This window comes from Rana temporaria, chromosome 3, assembly GCF_905171775.1.
Source record: "Rana temporaria chromosome 3, aRanTem1.1, whole genome shotgun sequence".
Classification (NCBI taxonomy): domain Eukaryota; kingdom Metazoa; phylum Chordata; class Amphibia; order Anura; family Ranidae; genus Rana; species Rana temporaria.
Genome location: NC_053491.1, coordinates 463,936,316 through 463,954,270, shown reverse-complemented (window position 1 = coordinate 463,954,270; position 17,955 = coordinate 463,936,316). Strand labels below are relative to the sequence as shown.

Here is a 17,955-nt window from a genome sequence, read left to right as displayed (position 1 = left end):
GGCGTTCAAAGAATTTCTCTACACACTGTTCAAAATAAATGTTTATTATAGGAATTAAAACATTCTTCCCACTGATCACCAATGTAAGGAGCATTCTTCTCACTGATCACCAATGTAAGGAACATTCTTCCCACTGATCACCAATGTAAGGAACATTCTTCCCACTGATCACCAATGTAAGGACTATTCTTCCCACTGATCACCAATGTAAGGAACATTCTTCTCACTGATCACCAATGTAAGGAACATTCTTCCCACTGATCACCAATGTAAGGATCATTCTTCCCACTGATCAGCAATGTAAGGAACATTCTTCCCACTGATCACCAATGTAAGGAACATTCTTCTCACTGATCACCAATGTAAGGAGCATTCTTCCCACTGATCACCAATGTAAGGAACATTCTTCTCACTGATCACCAATGTAAGGAACATTCTTCTCACTGATCACCAATGTAAGGGACATTCTTCTCACTGATCACCAATGTAAGGAACATTCTTCCCACTGATCACCAATGTAAGGGGCATTCTTCCCACTGATCACCAATGTAAGGATCATTCTTCCCACTGATCACCAATGTAAGGATCATTCTTCCCACTGATCAGCAATGTAAGGGACATTCTTCTCACTGATCACCAATGTAAGGAACATTCTTCTCACTGATCACCAATGTAAGGAACATTCTTCTCACTGACCCCCAATGTAAGGAACATTCTTCTCACTGATCACCAATGTAAGGAACATTCTTCTCACTGACCCCCAATGTAAGGAACATTCTTCTCACTGATCACCAATGTAAGGAACATTCTTCCCACTGATCACCAATGTAAGGAACATTCTTCTCACTGATCACCAATGTAAGGAACATTCTTCTCACTGACCCCCAATGTAAGGAACATTCTTCCCACTGATCACCAATGTAAGGAACATTCTTCTCACTGATCACCAATGTAAGGAACATTCTTCCCACTGATCACCAATGTAAGGAACATTCTTCTCACTGATCACCAATGTAAGGAACATTCTTCTCACTGACCCCCAATGTAAGGAACATTCTTCCCACTGATCACCAATGTAAGGAACATTCTTCTCACTGATCACCAATGTAAGGAACATTCTTCTCACTGATCACCAATGTAAGGGACATTCTTCCCACTGATCACCAATGTAAGGAACATTCTTCCCACTGATCAGCAATGTAAGGATCATTCTTCCCACTGATCACCAATGTAAGGGACATTCTTCTCACTGATCACCAATGTAAGGAACATTCTTCTCACTGATCACCAATGTAAGGGACATTCTTCTCACTGATCACCAATGTAAGGGACATTCTTCTCACTGATCACCAATGTAAGGAACATTCTTCCCACTGATCACCAATGTAAGGAACATTCTTCCCACTGATCACCAATGTAAGGGACATTCTTCTCACTGATCACCAATGTAAGGGACATTCTTCCCACTGATCAGCAATGTAAGGGACATTCTTCTCACTGATCACCAATGTAAGGGACATTCTTCCCACTGATCACCAATGTAAGGAACATTCTTCCCACTGATCACCAATGTAAGGAACATTCTTCTCACTGATCACCAATGTAAGGATCATTCTTCCCACTGATCAGCAATGTAAGGGACATTCTTCTCACTGATCACCAATGTAAGGGACATTCTTCCCACTGATCACCAATGTAAGGAACATTCTTCTCACTGATCACCAATGTAAGGAGCATTCTTCCCACTGATCACCAATGTAAGGGACATTCTTCCCACTGATCAGCAATGTAAGGGACATTCTTCTCACTGATCACCAATGTAAGGGACATTCTTCCCACTGATCACCAATGTAAGGGACATTCTTCTCACTGATCACCAATGTAAGGGACATTCTTCTCACTGATCACCAATGTAAGGAACATTCTTCCCACTGATCACCAATGTAAGGAACATTCTTCTCACTGATCACCAATGTAAGGATCATTCTTCCCACTGATCAGCAATGTAAGGATCATTCTTCCCACTGATCACCAATGTAAGGAGCATTCTTCCCACTGATCAGCAATGTAAGGATCATTCTTCCCACTGATCACCAATGTAAGGGACATTCTTCTCACTGATCACCAATGTAAGGAACATTCTTCTCACTGATCACCAATGTAAGGGACATTCTTCTCACTGATCACCAATGTAAGGGACATTCTTCTCACTGATCACCAATGTAAGGAACATTCTTCCCACTGATCACCAATGTAAGGAACATTCTTCCCACTGATCACCAATGTAAGGGACATTCTTCTCACTGATCACCAATGTAAGGGACATTCTTCCCACTGATCAGCAATGTAAGGGACATTCTTCTCACTGATCACCAATGTAAGGGACATTCTTCCCACTGATCACCAATGTAAGGAACATTCTTCCCACTGATCACCAATGTAAGGAACATTCTTCTCACTGATCACCAATGTAAGGATCATTCTTCCCACTGATCAGCAATGTAAGGGACATTCTTCTCACTGATCACCAATGTAAGGGACATTCTTCCCACTGATCAGCAATGTAAGGGACATTCTTCTCACTGATCACCAATGTAAGGGACATTCTTCCCACTGATCACCAATGTAAGGGACATTCTTCTCACTGATCACCAATGTAAGGGACATTCTTCTCACTGATCACCAATGTAAGGAACATTCTTCCCACTGATCACCAATGTAAGGAACATTCTTCTCACTGATCACCAATGTAAGGATCATTCTTCCCACTGATCAGCAATGTAAGGATCATTCTTCCCACTGATCACCAATGTAAGGAACATTCTCCCCACTGATCACCAATGTAAGGGACATTCTTCCCACTGATCATCAATGTAAGGAACATTCTTCTCACCGATCACCAATGTAAGGAACATTCTTCTCACTGACCACCAACATAAGGAATATATATAGGGAATAACACTCACTTAGGCTGGATTCACACCTATGGCATTTTTAGTGCTTTTTGCATTTTGCAGATTTGCACTACAGAACGTGTTCCATAGGAAACCATGTTAAATGGATTGTTGTGCAAATCTGCAAAATGCACAAAAAATGCCATAGGTGTGAATCAGCTTTAGTCCAGGTTCGCACTGACAGCGGGAATGAAATTGTGCGAGACAGTTCAGCTAAACTCGCATGATTTCATACCCGCATATCAGTGCGAATTTGGCGGGTGATTTCAGAGACATCTGTGAGGGTTGCAGCACAGATGTCTATGGAAATTGCACCAAGAAGTTGCCAAAAGTTGTACAGAAACTACTTTTGGGAATCGGCGCCACAAATGGGGCATCGCACCGATTTGGTTAGTGCCATTGCCATGCGATTTGACATGTCAAATCGCATGGTAAATTGCTTCAATGTGAACCAGGTCTAAGTGCTATTCCCTATATATAACACTGACATCTATACACTGAGTGGCATTCAGTGTACCAGATATCAGTGTGCAGGGGCGGATTGACCAGTCAGTCGGTAACTGCCCGAGGGCACCGTGGTGGCAGGGCCCGGGCCGGCTCAGTCCGCCACTGGAGGTGCCCGCAACAGTGGCAGCTTATCATACACAATAAAAAAAACTGAGTCTGTACCCCCGAGAAAGCAGTGCCTTGAACCATTAAATCCCACTAGCTAGGTTGATGTGGCTGTTGTATATGAGGGGGTCGGGAGGTATGAGCTGGCCGGTGTCCTGACGATATGGTTCCTCTATCTGATAGTTTCCGACCTCAACATGCTCAGTCAGAGTCTACGGAAATCTCCGAGGCTGAACAGCTGTTTGTCCGCTGTAAATGGAGCATGCGCAATGCGCTCGCTCCCGACCCAATGCTTGGGGCTGGTTATACACGGCTCCTCCACTCGATGGCCAGTGCTTTTGTCAAAGGGGTGGATGTCATATTGAGAATATCAACAAACTGGGGGTGTGTGTAACCAGCACCAAGCATTGGGTCGGGAGCGAGCGCAGTGTTCATTGCATATGCTCTGTTTACAGCTAACAAACAGCTCTTCGGGCTTGGAGATTTTCGTAGCCTCCGACTGCGCAAGTGCAGCGCCTGCGCAGTCGAGGTGGGAACCTATCCGATAGGGGAACCATCTTGACAAGACTCCGGGATGGATGGCTCATCATGTGCACTAGTGAATAGCCCCTGACATGACCTGCTACCTGGTAAATAAGCACAGACACAGCACAGGGCAAGAAGGTAAAGAAACAATCAGCATGGGCATGGCTCTTATTACACAGATTAGACACTGTCACGGTAACTGCAATCACAGGGCTTTCATTATTTATCACACTGACCTGCTAATCTGCACACAACACAAGGCAGGTCATTGTGAATGCCATGCGTTCCTGTGTCTGTGCAATTCAGTGTGCTCTGCCTCTCCAGTCCAGCAGCAGCAGCTCCTTCACATGCAGTCCTCCGAGGCAGTGACTTATGGCCCCGCCCCCTCAGCTGAAGCACAGGGGAGAGAGGTGGGGAGAGAGGTGGGGAGAGAGGTGGCCGGAGCGCCTGTCAGTGTCACTTTACATCCCCACACGCACGGCTCACGGCTCTGATGAGCCATCCATCCTGGGAAGCTCATAACTCCCGAGCGAGCCTCTTATACAAGGCATCTCGGGGGTACAGAGTACAGACTACGTTTTTTTAAATTGTGTAGAAGCTGACGCTGCTGCGGGCACCTCCAGGGACGGACTGAGCCAGCCCGGGCCCCCCACCACGGGGCCCTCGGGCAATGACCGAATGACCGAATGGTCAGTCCGCCCCTGAAGGGGACGTACCTGTACGCCCATCTGCCCACAGGAGCCATTGTGTCGACGTATATCGTTGTGCACTGGTCCTTAACCAGTTCCCGACCCCCGCATGTACATATACGTCCACAATATGGCACGTACAGGCACATGGGCGTACACGTACGTCCTCGCCTATTAGCGGGTGGGGGGTCCGATCGGGACCCCCCCCCCGCTACATGCGGAGGTCGGGTCCGCTCGGTGAGCGATCCGGGACCACGGCGCGGCTATTTGTTTATAGCCGCTCCGTCGCGATCGCTCCCCGGAGCTGAAGAACGGGGAGAGCCGTGTGTAAACACGGCTTCCCCGTCCTTCACTATGGCGGCGCATCGATCGAGTGATCCCTTTATAGGGAAGACACGATCGATGACGTCATTCCTACAGCCACACCCCCAAACAGTTGTAAACACATACTAGGTGCACCCTAACTCCTACAGCGCCACCTGTGGTTAACTCCCAAACTGCAACTGTCATTTTCACAATAAAGAATGCAATTTAAATGCATTTTTTGCTGTGAAAATGACAATGGTCCCAAAAATGTGTCAAAATTGTCCGAAGTGTCCGCCATAATGTCGCAGTCACGAAAAAAATTGCTGATCGCCGCCATTAGTAGTAAAAAAAAAAAAAATAATAAAAATGCAATAAAACTATCCCCTATTTTGTAATCACTATAAATTTTGCGCAAACCAATCGATAAACGCTTATTGCGATTTTTTTTACTAAAAATAGGTAGAAGAATACGTATCGGCCTAAACTGAGGAAAAAAAATGTTTTTATATATGTTTTTGGGGGATATTTATTACAGCAAAAAGTAAAAAATATTGATTTTTTTTCAAAATTGTCGCTCTATTTTTGTTTATAGCGCAAAAACTAAAAACCGCAGATGTGATCAAATACCACCAAAAGAAAGCTCTATTTGTGGGGAAAAAAGGACGCCAATTTTGTTTGGGAGCCACGTCGCACGACCGCGCAATTGTCTGTTAAAGCGACACAGTCCCGAACTGTAAAAACACCTTGGGTCTTTAGGCTGCATATTGGTCCGGGGCTTAAGTGGTTAAGTGGTTAAGCATACATGCACGGGGGATGGGGTAAAAGCTCATACTTATGTAATAATTGCATTGGCTACTTACAGTGTACAGGTCGGAGCAGGAGGTCTTGAAATAAATGAAAGATACTGGTAGACATCAGCAATACGAACCGGTAACATGGCCCCCAATATTACATCTCCTGGAAGAACAATGCCATTAAGCCCCATAATATCCATTCGACAATGGAAGTCTTCACTGTAAAAAGCTGGAATAAAGGGGGTAAGGAAGAAGGCCCAGAGACTAAGGTGTATACTAACCATAATTTAGGGACTACCTGTCAACAAAATGAATAAAATGGTAATATTCCAGACAATCATGAATCATGATTTATTTACATAGTCCTATTTTAACAAGGTAGGTCGTTTTCTTTGGCTGCCAATTTTTTTGCACCTAAGCTAGGATACTGAGCCTCTCCACCGTTCTAATACAGTGTCACCGCTCAGTTAGGACATGCGTAGTGGAAGTGGAACCCCAACTGCAATAAATTGTCCCCAGATGGTTACACTTACTCATATTCTTCATGCAAGAGATGTCCAGTGCTTAGATGTCTTTTCAAAATTGTATTGCAGAACTTGAGGTGTAAAAAGGAAGAGAAGTACAGAACTTGAGGTGAGAAGATGGAATACCCAAGGTTGACAGTTCCTAGATAGAGCTTAGACTTTGTCATGCACAGAGCAGGCTAAAGTAGCTTCTTATAAGACAAAGGTATTTATACACTATGTTGTCAAAAGTATTGGAACGCCTGCCTTTACACGCACATGAAATTTAATGGCATCCCAGTCTTTGTCCGTAGGGTTCAATATTAAGTTGGCCCACCTTTTGCAGCTATGACAGCTTCAACTCTTCTGGGAGGGCTGTCCACGAGGTTTAGGAAGGTGTCTATGGGAATGTTTGACTATTCTTCCAAAAGCACATTTGTGAGGTCAGGCACTGATGTTGGACGAGAAGGCCTGGCTCGCAGTCTCTGCTCTAATTCATCCCAAAGGTGTTCTTTCGGCTTGAGGTTAGGACTCTGTGCCGGCCAGTCAAGTTCCTCCACCCCAAACTCGCTCATCCATGTCTTTATGGACCTTGCTTTGTGCACTGGTGAGCAGTTATGTTGGAACAGGAAGGGGCCATCCCCAAACTGTTTCCACAAAGTTGAGAGCATGAAATTGTCCAAAATGTCTTGGTATGCTGACACCTCACACTTATGGTTAGTGGGAAGAACCCCTTCTTACTGATAGATAAAAAAATAATTGGTGTCAATGGGAACTTGTCTGAGAGGCAGAAATTTTTTCTTACTCAAGGAACTCCTAGCAACCTCTTGAGGAACCCTAAGGTTCCATGGAACCCTGGCTGAAAAATGCTGACCTAGCTTGTCCCTATTCACAAAAAGGACAGACAGCTTCTCGACCTTGGTCACAGAGCATCCAATCTATCCCTTGCCATTTCCTCTGTGCTGCATCACAAATGACTCTGCCGCCTAGTGTCTGTGTCAGATCTATATACTGCGTAGCTTTCACCTGCAGAGCTTTAGACTTAGAGACCCAGGGATTGTAGGTTGTGTAGTTTCTTCACAGGAATTATCAGTCCTCACACTACAGACAGAGGTCTTGCAATAACCTGTGCAGTGTCATACTGCATGCCTCATGTTTAGGAATATGGGGCCAAATCCTCAAAAAAGCTGCCTAAATTATCTTTTCCCATTTAAGTTACACTGACTTAAAATTTCTACCTAAGTGCCCGATCCACAAAGCACTTACCTAGAAATTTCAGACCGTGTAACTTAAATGTCTCTGGCGCAAGGCGGTCCTCTTCTGCAGGGGGCGATGACAATTTAAATGAGGCGCGCTCCCGCGCCGGCCGTACTGCGCATGCTCGTGACATCATTTTCCCGACGGGCAGCGCGCAAAATTACGTTACGCCGGGCTTTGTCGATTGCGACGGGACAATAAAGTTGAGTCGGGTAAAAAAAAAGTTACGCGCCGGGGAAAAAAAATTCTAAATTTAAAAAAAATCGCGGCGATCGAAAAAAAGGTCTGTTTTTACAAGGTGTTACTAGTTTACACTTTGTAAAAGCAGAACTAATTTTACGTATGCAAACGTAAACTTACGCAGAAAACACAAAGCTGAAAAGCTTTGTGGATCTCCGTAAGTCCTCATTTGCATACGCAAAGCGGCATTTCAATGAGAAATGCCCCCAGCGGCGGATGCGGTACTGCATCCTAAGATCCGACAGTGTAAGTCTCTTACAGATGTCAGATCTTCTGCCTATCTTTGGAAAACTGCTTCTGAGGATCAGTTCCAAAGATAGGCACAGGGATACGCAGGCTGAACAGCAGTTCCGCCTGCGTATCCCTTTTGAGGATTTGGCCCATGAAGATTTACTCTACTATAAACTGTGTGTACAGGGCAACAAATGACACCATGAAGCTACATGATCAATGCACATCTTTTGTAGGGGAAAATCACAAGATGCAGATTGTAAGGCTTTGAATGCCTTTAAATGAAGAGCTGTCATTTCCAGAACAGCTTGCCTAACTATTTCATTTAACTCTGTCCCTGCCTGAAAACCATATTAATAAAAAGTAAAAAAATATATATAAAATGAATACAAATAAAAAATAAAAAAAAGACAACCCTGTTGCCCTGCACCCACGAGCAAATGCAACTGCATGCAGAGGGCACGTACATATACATATAATTGGGGATCTCACTACACATGCTTACATAGGTTGGACTTGATGAACTTGTGTCTTTTTTCAACCTCACCTACTATGTAACTATGTAACATTCTATGTATCACAGCAAACATCAAAGTGAGAGCAATAATTCTAGGTCCCCTCATTTATGGTTTACTCTTAGCTGGTGAGCTGTAAAGACAGTTCAAGGCTATTGAAAATTTTGGCTACCATAATTTTTTCCAGTTTGTGGGCACATTCAGTTTTGAGGCTTGACATTTGGTATCTGTTTACTCTACTACCTCTTTTAAATAATAGAACATGGGGACTCAATTATTTTCTTGTGCAATAAAATACATTTTAATGTATTTTTTTTCTGAAAATATATATTTGTTAAGCTATATTGTATGACATAAAAAAAATGCCACTACCATCTCCTTTATTCTGCAGGGTCTCTGCTTTTTAGAAAAATACATAATTTTCAGGGAGCTAGTAGAAAAAGTACCGTAATGTATTTAGCCAAAGATGCAGATTTTTACATGTAGGCCAAAAAAATTACAAAAATGCTCCAGAGGGTGTAAACTAAACACTAACTCACTTCTACTGTATACTCACCTTATCTGGCTCTGCACTGTACAAATTACTCAACTAATCTGGCTCATATACAAATGAGTAAATGCATAATTACTACACAAGGTATGGGCAGCACAGTGGCTTGATGGCTAGTACAATTACCTTGCAGCAATGGGGTTCTTGGTTGGAATCCTGGTCAGGACTGGACTTGCATGGAGTTTGCATGCTCGCCCTGTGCTTGCATGGGTTTCCTCCCAAGACATGCTGGTCAGTTTATTGGCTCCTGTATAAATTGACTCTAGTATGTGTAAATGCATGTGGGGTTGGGACCTTAGATTGTAAACTACTTAAAGGACAGGGACTGTTATGTATGTAAATTGTTGGCGTCATATACCTGTAATAAACTGATGATATGCTTATGTCCCACACTTACCATGTAACAATATTTCCTGTTTGTTGTTGAGTGCCGGTTCTCACCATTTATAGAGAATGACACTAAAATTTCCAGGGGAAAATTAACTCTGTACTCACTGTGTCTGCACCTAGCAAAATCACACATACTGTAGAGCCCGTCCAACTGCAATGTTTCTGCAGGGGGTTAAAACAAAGGTGTCTCTGCAGGCATTTCTCATGGGCCATCCATTATTATTTCCAGCGGGAATTTGATAGCTGCCAGATGGAATCTCTGGTCTTGTTGCCTCGATAATTGACAATCAATTGATAATTGGCATCTGCTAGTGTAATTATCACAGCCAGACGCTTTAGGTCAACCGTTAAACTGCTTTTTTTATTAAAAATTCGGACTATCTGTTTTTGGTTTTGTATTTACTCTGTGCCTACTCACATGTAGTTTTATGTACAATAAGGAAAGAAAAATAAATAAACATATAAAGTGAAAATAAAATAAAAATTCAGACTATAATATATATACAAATACATACTATTAGCACCTGGACTAGTGCATTAGTGCTGTGAAGCCAGGCTCTCCCATTTCGCCTTCATACTGTAAATATTGAAAGAATTAATTAACGGGTTTCAGCACTCCACTACATTTTGTTCCAAGGAATAAAATATACAAAGATGTTAAAGAAAAATTGCAATTTTTTCTCAAACTCCTTTGTATACAGTATTTATCTATTTTTGTTGGAATAAATCATTATGATTCATCTCTTCACTATATACAGTATCTTAAAAAAGTGAGTACACCCCTCCCATTTTTGTAAATATTTTATTACATCTTTTCATGTGACAACACTGAAGAAATGACACTTTGCTACAATGTAAAGTAGTGAGTGTACAGCTTGTATAAGGCTGCATTCACACCTGAGCGACAAAACGCCGGACGCCGGACGCTTCTGCCGCTAGAGGGGAGAATTCCCATTGCTGTCTATGGAGATGGTTCACATCTCATAGACGTCGAACGCCTGTCGCCTGAAAAAAAGTCCCGGACCCTTTTTTTCAGGCGACATTGGCGTTTGCCCATTGACAGCAATGGGAAGACTTTGAAAAAAAAAAAAAATTGAAAGTTTCACACCCGCGGCAAAATACGCCGCTACCGCCGAACGCGGCTGTCGCTCAGGTGTGAATGGAGTCTAACAGTGTAAATTTGCTGTCCCCTCAAAATAACTCAACACACAGCCATTAATGTTTAAACCGTTGACAACAAAAGTGAGTACACCCCTAAGTGAAAATGTCCAAATTGGGCCCAATAAGCTCTTTTCCCTCCCCGGTGTCATGTGACTTGTTAGTGTTACAAGGTCTCAGGTGTGAATGGGGAGCAGGTGTGTTAAATTTGGTGTTATTGCTCTCACTCTCTCATACTGGTCACTGGAAGTTCAACATGGCACCTCATGGCAAAGAACTCTCTGAGAATCTGAAAAAAATAATCGTCGCGACTATGGAGATTTTTAAGGGTAAAATTTTGACGCCATTCCACGAGCGGGCGCAATTTTGAAGCGTGACATGTTTGGTATCAATTTACTCGGCGTAACATTATCTTTCACAATATAAAAAAAATTGGGATAACTTTCCTGTTGTCTTATTTTTTTATTCAAAAAATTTTTTTTTTTTTTTTAAATGCGCTTGTAAGACCGCTGCGCAAATACGGTGTGACAAAAAGTATTGCAATGACCGCCATTTTATTCTCTAGGGTGTTAGAAAAAAAAGTATAATGTTTGGGGGTTCTAAGTAATTTTCTAGCAAAAAAAAAATAGTTTTTAACGTGTAAACACTGAGTCTGAAAAATAGGCTCAGGGCTTAAAGCGGTGTACCGGGGGGAAAAAAAAGAATTAAAAGCCAGCAGCTACACATACTGCAGCTGCTGGCTTTTAATAAATGGAAACGTACCTGTCCTGCAGTCCCTCAATGTCGGCACCGCAGCTGATGTTACCATCAGCTGTTGGGTGCTGCCGTCACAATTGCGGGTAAGGGAACCCGGCAGTGTAGCCTTTCGGCTTCACGCCGGGAACCCTACTGTGCATGCACGAGGCCCCGCTCCTCTTTCCTATTTGCCTGGCGGCCGGGGGAGGAGGAGGAGGGAGCCCCACGGTGACGTCACAGCCGCGGCCGAACTCCCGGAAGTGGGAAAGGATACCTGTCTTTGACAGGTATCCTGTCACCCCCCGAAAGGTGCCAATTGTGGCACCGGAGGGGGGAGGAATCTGATAAGTGGAAGTTCCACTTTAGGGTGGAGCTCTGCTTTAAGTGGTTAACTTAACAAATTCAATGCAACCCAACTAAAAAAAAAGACCAATCACTGAGGCAATGTACATATTTTGGAAGATGTTGGGGTGTTAGGCCTATCTCTCCTCATTAGTATTTCCCTGGAGTTCATGTGTGGTCTAAACAATATGATGAAACATTTAGGAAGGAACATGCAGAAGACTAGAGCCCAGCTGGAAGCCAAAATGGCAAAGATTTCCATTGCCACTGTGTACTTGCCCTGAGCACTAAGGGTTGCTGGGATATAAGATATCCAGACACTCAGGAGGGCCAGCATACTGAATGTGATAAACTGGGCCTCGTTAAAGCTGTCAGGAAGTCTCCTAGCCAGGAAAGCAACAATAAAGCTTATAGTGGCCAGGAGAAATAGGTAACCCAACATGGTCCAAAAAGCAAAAGTAGAGCCTTCATTGCACTCAGCAATAATTAGTTCTGGGTAAACATGAGTGTTGTACTGTGGATATGGAGGAGCTAGAGACAGCCAAGTAATGCACAAGATGACCTGTACTAAGAAACAAAGTGTTGTAATTGCATAGGCCATCCGAATATTAGTCCATTTTTTCAGCCTACTTAATGGTTTGACAGCCAAGAATGCAAGCAACACCATGATTGTCTTAGCCAAGATACAGGATATGCAGAGAACAAAAGTCAAGCCAAATGTAGCCTGACGTAACAGACAGCTCTCCCTGTTGGGGGACCCAATGAAAATTAAGGAGCTGAGGAAGCACAGTGCTAAAGATCCTAGAAGAAGGCAACTTAAAGAAAAATTGCTGGCTTTCACAATGGCACTTTGTTTGTTCTTTGTGATAATTTTAAGAATCACGGCTGGAACAAAAGACGACCCAATGCTGATGATTGCCAAAGAAAGTCCAAGAAAATCTTCATAAGAAAGGTAATCTATACTTTTTTGAAGGCATTTTGCTTTCTGATGGTCTGGCCACTTATCCCAAGGACACTTGTAGCACTCAAAAGAATCTGCAACATGAAACAAAAGAGCATGCGTCATTTGGACTGACATCTGTACTTTGATGTTTTACTTGTTTCTATACATTGTGTTAGATCAAAGCCTTGTGAAACATAAATGATGACCATTTCATAAGAACAGCACTGTGTTTCCAATACAGTTGCTTAAAAACAAATAAACCCTAAACTCTGCAGGCTTTTCTTCTTTGTGGACCTGTTGACCCCACCCTGTTGAGGTAGGAATTTCAGATCAATGTATGAAATTGCTGTCTTACTATGAGGCCCCGTACACACGTCCGAGAAACTCGACAGGCAAAACACATCGTTTTGCTCGTCGAGTTCCTTGTGAAGCCGCCGAGGATCTGGGCGAGCCAACTTTTCCCATTGACTAACGAGGAAATAGAGAACATGTTCTATTTTTGGCCCGACGAGATCCTCGTCGGTTTCCTCGGCGAAAAGTGTACACACGACTGGTTTTCTCGGCAGAATACGTTTCCCATCGAGTTTCTGGTTGAATTCTGCAGAGAAAACCGGTCGTGTGTACGGGGCCTCAGTCTATATAGGCTTATGCCACATACACACGATCATATTTTCCGTCGGAAAAACCTTGGATGGTTTTTCCGACGGAATTCCGCTCAAAGCTGACTTGTCAGCAAACATCTTGCTTTACACCATTGGCAGTCACTCTTCAGTGCAACCACAGCAACTGGACCACCCCCAGCTCAGCTGACATGAGGTGGTCATCCCTGATAATGCATACCTCCCAACTTTCTTAGATGGGAATGAGGGACACCTATCACCAAAAGTATGCAGGCATAGGACACACCCCTTGCCACGCCCCCTTAAAGGAGAATTGTACAAAAAAAGAAGATTGGTTAAACCCACAAGTGCTTTTTTTACCACTACTATTCCTTTATATTGGCTTTTGGAATTTTTTAAATGCAGCAATTTAGAAATCAGATGAAAGATTTAGTGCTGGAAAACACTTTGGGATAGATAAAAACTGCATTTTATACACCTCTATATTGATCAGGCCAAAATGAGGGACAAATGAGGAGGAATGAGGGACAGAGGGACATTTCTCCAAATCAGGGACAGTCCCTCAAAATCAGGGACAGTTGGGAGCTATGGATAATGTAGTTGGTCAAGTAAACCCTATCACAGCCCTACTTAGGAACATGGGATCAAAAGTATTCTACATGCTGCTGATCCATCATGGGTGTCTCTTCTGTATTTTCCCTATAATTTTTATGTGACTGAGTGACTACATGGAATCTATGTTGTTGTTTTTTTTCCATAAAAGTTTTATTTATTGAAAATATAGCATAACATACAGGACAAGATAGTTGTCACAAAACAGAAAATAACAGAGCAGCATGAAAGAAACACACATCATGATACAACATGAGGTTCACAGCTGAGATTAACTGACCATGACCGAGGAACAAAGAATGTGATGTAGCGAAAAAGGGCGGAGGATCGTAAATTTAAACACGGCGTGAGATACCAATCATGTTCATTATTTATAGTGCAATGTATCATGATAGTGCAGGGGCCAGATTCCCACAATTAGGAAGAAGAAAGAGACAAGAAAAGAAAAGGAAAAAGGGGGAGAAAAGGAAGAGAAAAAAAAAGGGGGGTGGACGGAAAAAAAGGGGGAGGACTGCAGGGATAAGAAAAGAAGGGGGGAGAGAGGAAGAGGCATATAAGCACAGCACGAGGAAGATCAGAGAGGGCATGAGTGGATCCGCGCCAGCCCCCAACACCGCAAAGGGAGTATTGCCTATCCGATCAGACAGCCTAAGAGACAAATCAACGGTAGCGCTCAGTGGTGACAAAGTGATTCCAGCAAGCCCATATAGTGGAAAATTTATGCATTCTATCTTGCGAAATGAAAATCAATTCCTCCATTTCTTTTATGGAGGAGATCTGCGCGAGCCACTCCCTGACAGTTGGAGCCACAGTGGAGCGCCAATGCCTGGGAACACAAAGTCTGGTAGCATTGACCATATGCATGGCTAAGGATTTGTAGTAGTCTTTTTTGGATAGTGATGTATGATGCAAGAGAAATTGGGATGGGGTATAGTCCAGAGTGTAAGTAGTGATATGCGAGATGACATCATGGACCTCCCTCCAGAAGGGTTGAAGGATTACACACTCCCACCACACATGAAGCATGGTTTCCACCCCCGCCCCGCACCTCCAGCAAGTGTCAGGAATATTAGGGGAAAAGACGTGACGGGGTCCTATACCACTTGGTAATCACCTTGTAGCCATTCTCTTGATTGGCCACATTCATAGAACCTTTATGAGCGTATTCATAGATAGTGTTCCAGTCTTCCATTGACAGGGACGATTGGAGATCTCTATTCCAGGAGATTTGAGATGGGGTGGGAGTCTGCGATGAGACCTCCAAAAGGTGGGTGTACAGGAGGGAGATTAGGTGCCTTTGTGGCGTTTTACGGTGGCACAAGGATTTGAAGGGCGTAAGTTGTCGTGACCAAAACGACTGACTAGCCTGGGTTGTGAGAAAATGTTGGATCTTTCTGTAAGTCCAAAAGGGTAGAGAGGACATCTTAGTGATAGATTTCAAGGCTTCAAAAGATAAAGGCTTCCCATCAGAGTAAAACTGGAGTGCCAGCATATCCTCAAAGGGCCATTCTTGTCTCAAAAATTCCTCGGACATCCCTGGAGGAAAGTCTGGGTTCCCCCGTGAGGTTGTCAAAGGTCTCGGGAGCGGGGGCAAGGGCCCAGTCTATGGGATATGAAGCAATTGTAGATGGTGCTGCATACAGACAGATTTCCAGAGATGTAAGACAATGTTAACAAGGAGTTTTTTTATATGTACATTTTGACAGGAATAGTAAGAGATAGATGACCGCTATCCAATAACAGAGGTGAAATTTACCTGACTGGTTGGAAATCTCTCCTTGTGCACAGGGGAGGCATTGAAGGCAGCAGGGTGGTTCTCCAGGTTTGGCAGCCTTTCGAAATCCTGGAGGACAACTTTGACTGCAAACAGAGATGGGGACCTGCAATTAAAGTGAGCATTTGAAGCTAAAACAATTTTTTTACATAGTTTGAAGAAGTATTTGAATGTCTGTCAACTTTTTTTTTGCTGCCTGCATCCCTATTTGGGAGGATTTTGCATGACTTTTCATCTTGATCTTGATGTATGTCAAACAGTAGGGTGAAATCTCCCTGAGGTAGACAAGGGGCTAGATTCAGCAAGAATTTACGCCGGCGTATCTATAGATACGCCACGTAGATTCAAAGCTGCGCCGGCGTATCTTCTTTCTGTATTCAGAAAGCAAGATACGCCGAAATTAGGCTAAGATCCGACTGGTGTAAGTCTCTTACGCCGTCGTATCTTAGGGTGCATATTTACGCTGGCCGCTAGGTGGCGCTGCCGTCGATTTCAGCGTAGAATATGCAAATGACCTAGATACGCCGATTCAGAAACGTACGTGCGCCCAACGCATTTTTTTTACGTCGTTTATGTTAGGCTTTTCCCAGCGTATGGTTGCTCCTGCTTATTTGAGGCGTACGCAATGTTAAGTATGGACGTCGTTCCCGCGTCAAATTTTTAAATTTTTACGTTGTTTACGTAAGTCGTTCGCGAATAAGGCTTTGCAAATGACCTAGATACGCCTAGTTACATAAAACACGCCCACCTCTTCAGAATTTGAATTTGGCGTGCTTACGCCGGCAGATTTACGCTACACCTCCGCAACATACGGAGCAAGTGCTTTGTGAATACTGCACTTGCCCGTCTAAGTTGCGGAGGCGTAGCGTGAATAGGATACGCTACGCCAGCACAAACTTACGGCGGGCTTGATGAATCTAGCCCATAGTCTTTTTTTTTTTTTGCAGAGTGGGAAAGGCTTAGAAACTCTGGTGTGTTTGGATTGCTGGTGTCCAGAATTTCCCTCACTTTCTGTAAGGGTAAAAGGTGTCACATAGAACAGGAAGTAAGGGGATATCTCCCAAAGTAGCCCAATCTGAACAGAGCTTTTAGCCCTTTATCCAAAAGTCTGTAAGAGGACAGCCTGCTATCTCTGGTAGGCCATGATGCTTGACAAACTTATCTTAAGATCCACGTGTTCCAGGGCCTACTCACCCTCTTTGACCCACCTGTACCTTGCTGTGTGGGAATGATGGTCAGGGACCGAACTCTTCCATCTGCCTGGCTACGCTCACCTACCCCCTCACTCCCAGGGATAATTACACACACTTGCACGAAGACTTGGCCGCCAGGTTTACACAAAATACATTCTTCCTTTCACATTTCCCAGGTATTGACTGTGGATGACTTTATATTCACATAAGTACATGGAGGCCAGGACTTGGCTAAATAACTTATTTACTCAAAAAGGTTGCATGCGGCATTACAGTCAGTTCACAAACATTATTCAACAGGCAGTCTACTGCTCACAGTTCCCATTCAATAAACTAGGCAATTAAATGGATGCCTGCATGCGGGAGGCGTTTGTACTTGCATCAAGATCCAGATATCAGCCCTGTCTAGGACCTCTGACCATCCACGGCCAAACTATACTCTTACCCTCAATCAAGTTTCCCCAATACCTTCAAGTCCAACCAGTATGGGAGAGAGGCCCTGCACGGCCCCCTTTCCTTCTCTACATTGGTGAGGGGGGGGGATTTGGGAGGAGCCAAGAACCTCCAGCAACTCTTCTCCTGAGGCTTCCCAACCACTGAGACTCTCCTCCACCTGCCTTATCTAGGGGCTCCCAAAATCCTACTCGAGTTATAAGGTGCAATCCTAAAAGGCGAACTACCCATTCAATGGAGTTCTGCATTCATGCCCCTATTTCATGGACCCCCAATTTGTGATTAAATGTAGATTCGATAATGTGGCTTATGTGGTGGGATATCCTGTGACATTCAGTCAGTCAGTCAGCAGTCAGTCAGTGTCAGAGGTGGAGTAGGGCGCTCCGGACCTCCGTTACGAGTCTGCTCCCACCCAGACCTGACAGTCAGAAGCTAGGCAGGCTCTGTACTCCACTCGCTGCACCGCAGCTACCAGGACTCCCAGGACCAGCTCCTTTCTCCATTTTGGACCCCCTCTTCTCCGCAGGTAAGACCCTGCCTCTCAGGGTTTTCCATCTCG

At 43.9% G+C, this 17,955-nt stretch overlaps 2 protein-coding genes across 2 annotated transcripts in view; both read right to left on the bottom strand.

Moving 5' to 3' along the window:
• Positions 1–9,365, bottom strand: part of LOC120930602 (extracellular calcium-sensing receptor-like) — a 31,994-nt gene extending 22,629 nt beyond the window's left edge. Inside the window, exons 1-2 of the mRNA XM_040341777.1 lie at positions 9,303–9,365; positions 6,162–6,178 (exon numbers count right to left, since the gene is read on the bottom strand). Of these exons, the coding sequence (XP_040197711.1) occupies positions 6,162–6,178; positions 9,303–9,365 (80 nt within the window). The remainder of the gene's footprint in view (positions 1–6,161; positions 6,179–9,302) is intronic.
• Positions 9,366–11,834: 2,469 nt separating this feature from the next.
• LOC120930601 (extracellular calcium-sensing receptor-like) overlaps positions 11,835–17,955 on the bottom strand; it is a 37,342-nt gene continuing 31,221 nt past the window's right edge. Inside the window, exons 6-7 of the mRNA XM_040341776.1 lie at positions 15,733–15,856; positions 11,835–12,836 (exon numbers count right to left, since the gene is read on the bottom strand). Of these exons, the coding sequence (XP_040197710.1) occupies positions 11,893–12,836; positions 15,733–15,856 (1,068 nt within the window). The 3' untranslated portion in view covers positions 11,835–11,892. The remainder of the gene's footprint in view (positions 12,837–15,732; positions 15,857–17,955) is intronic.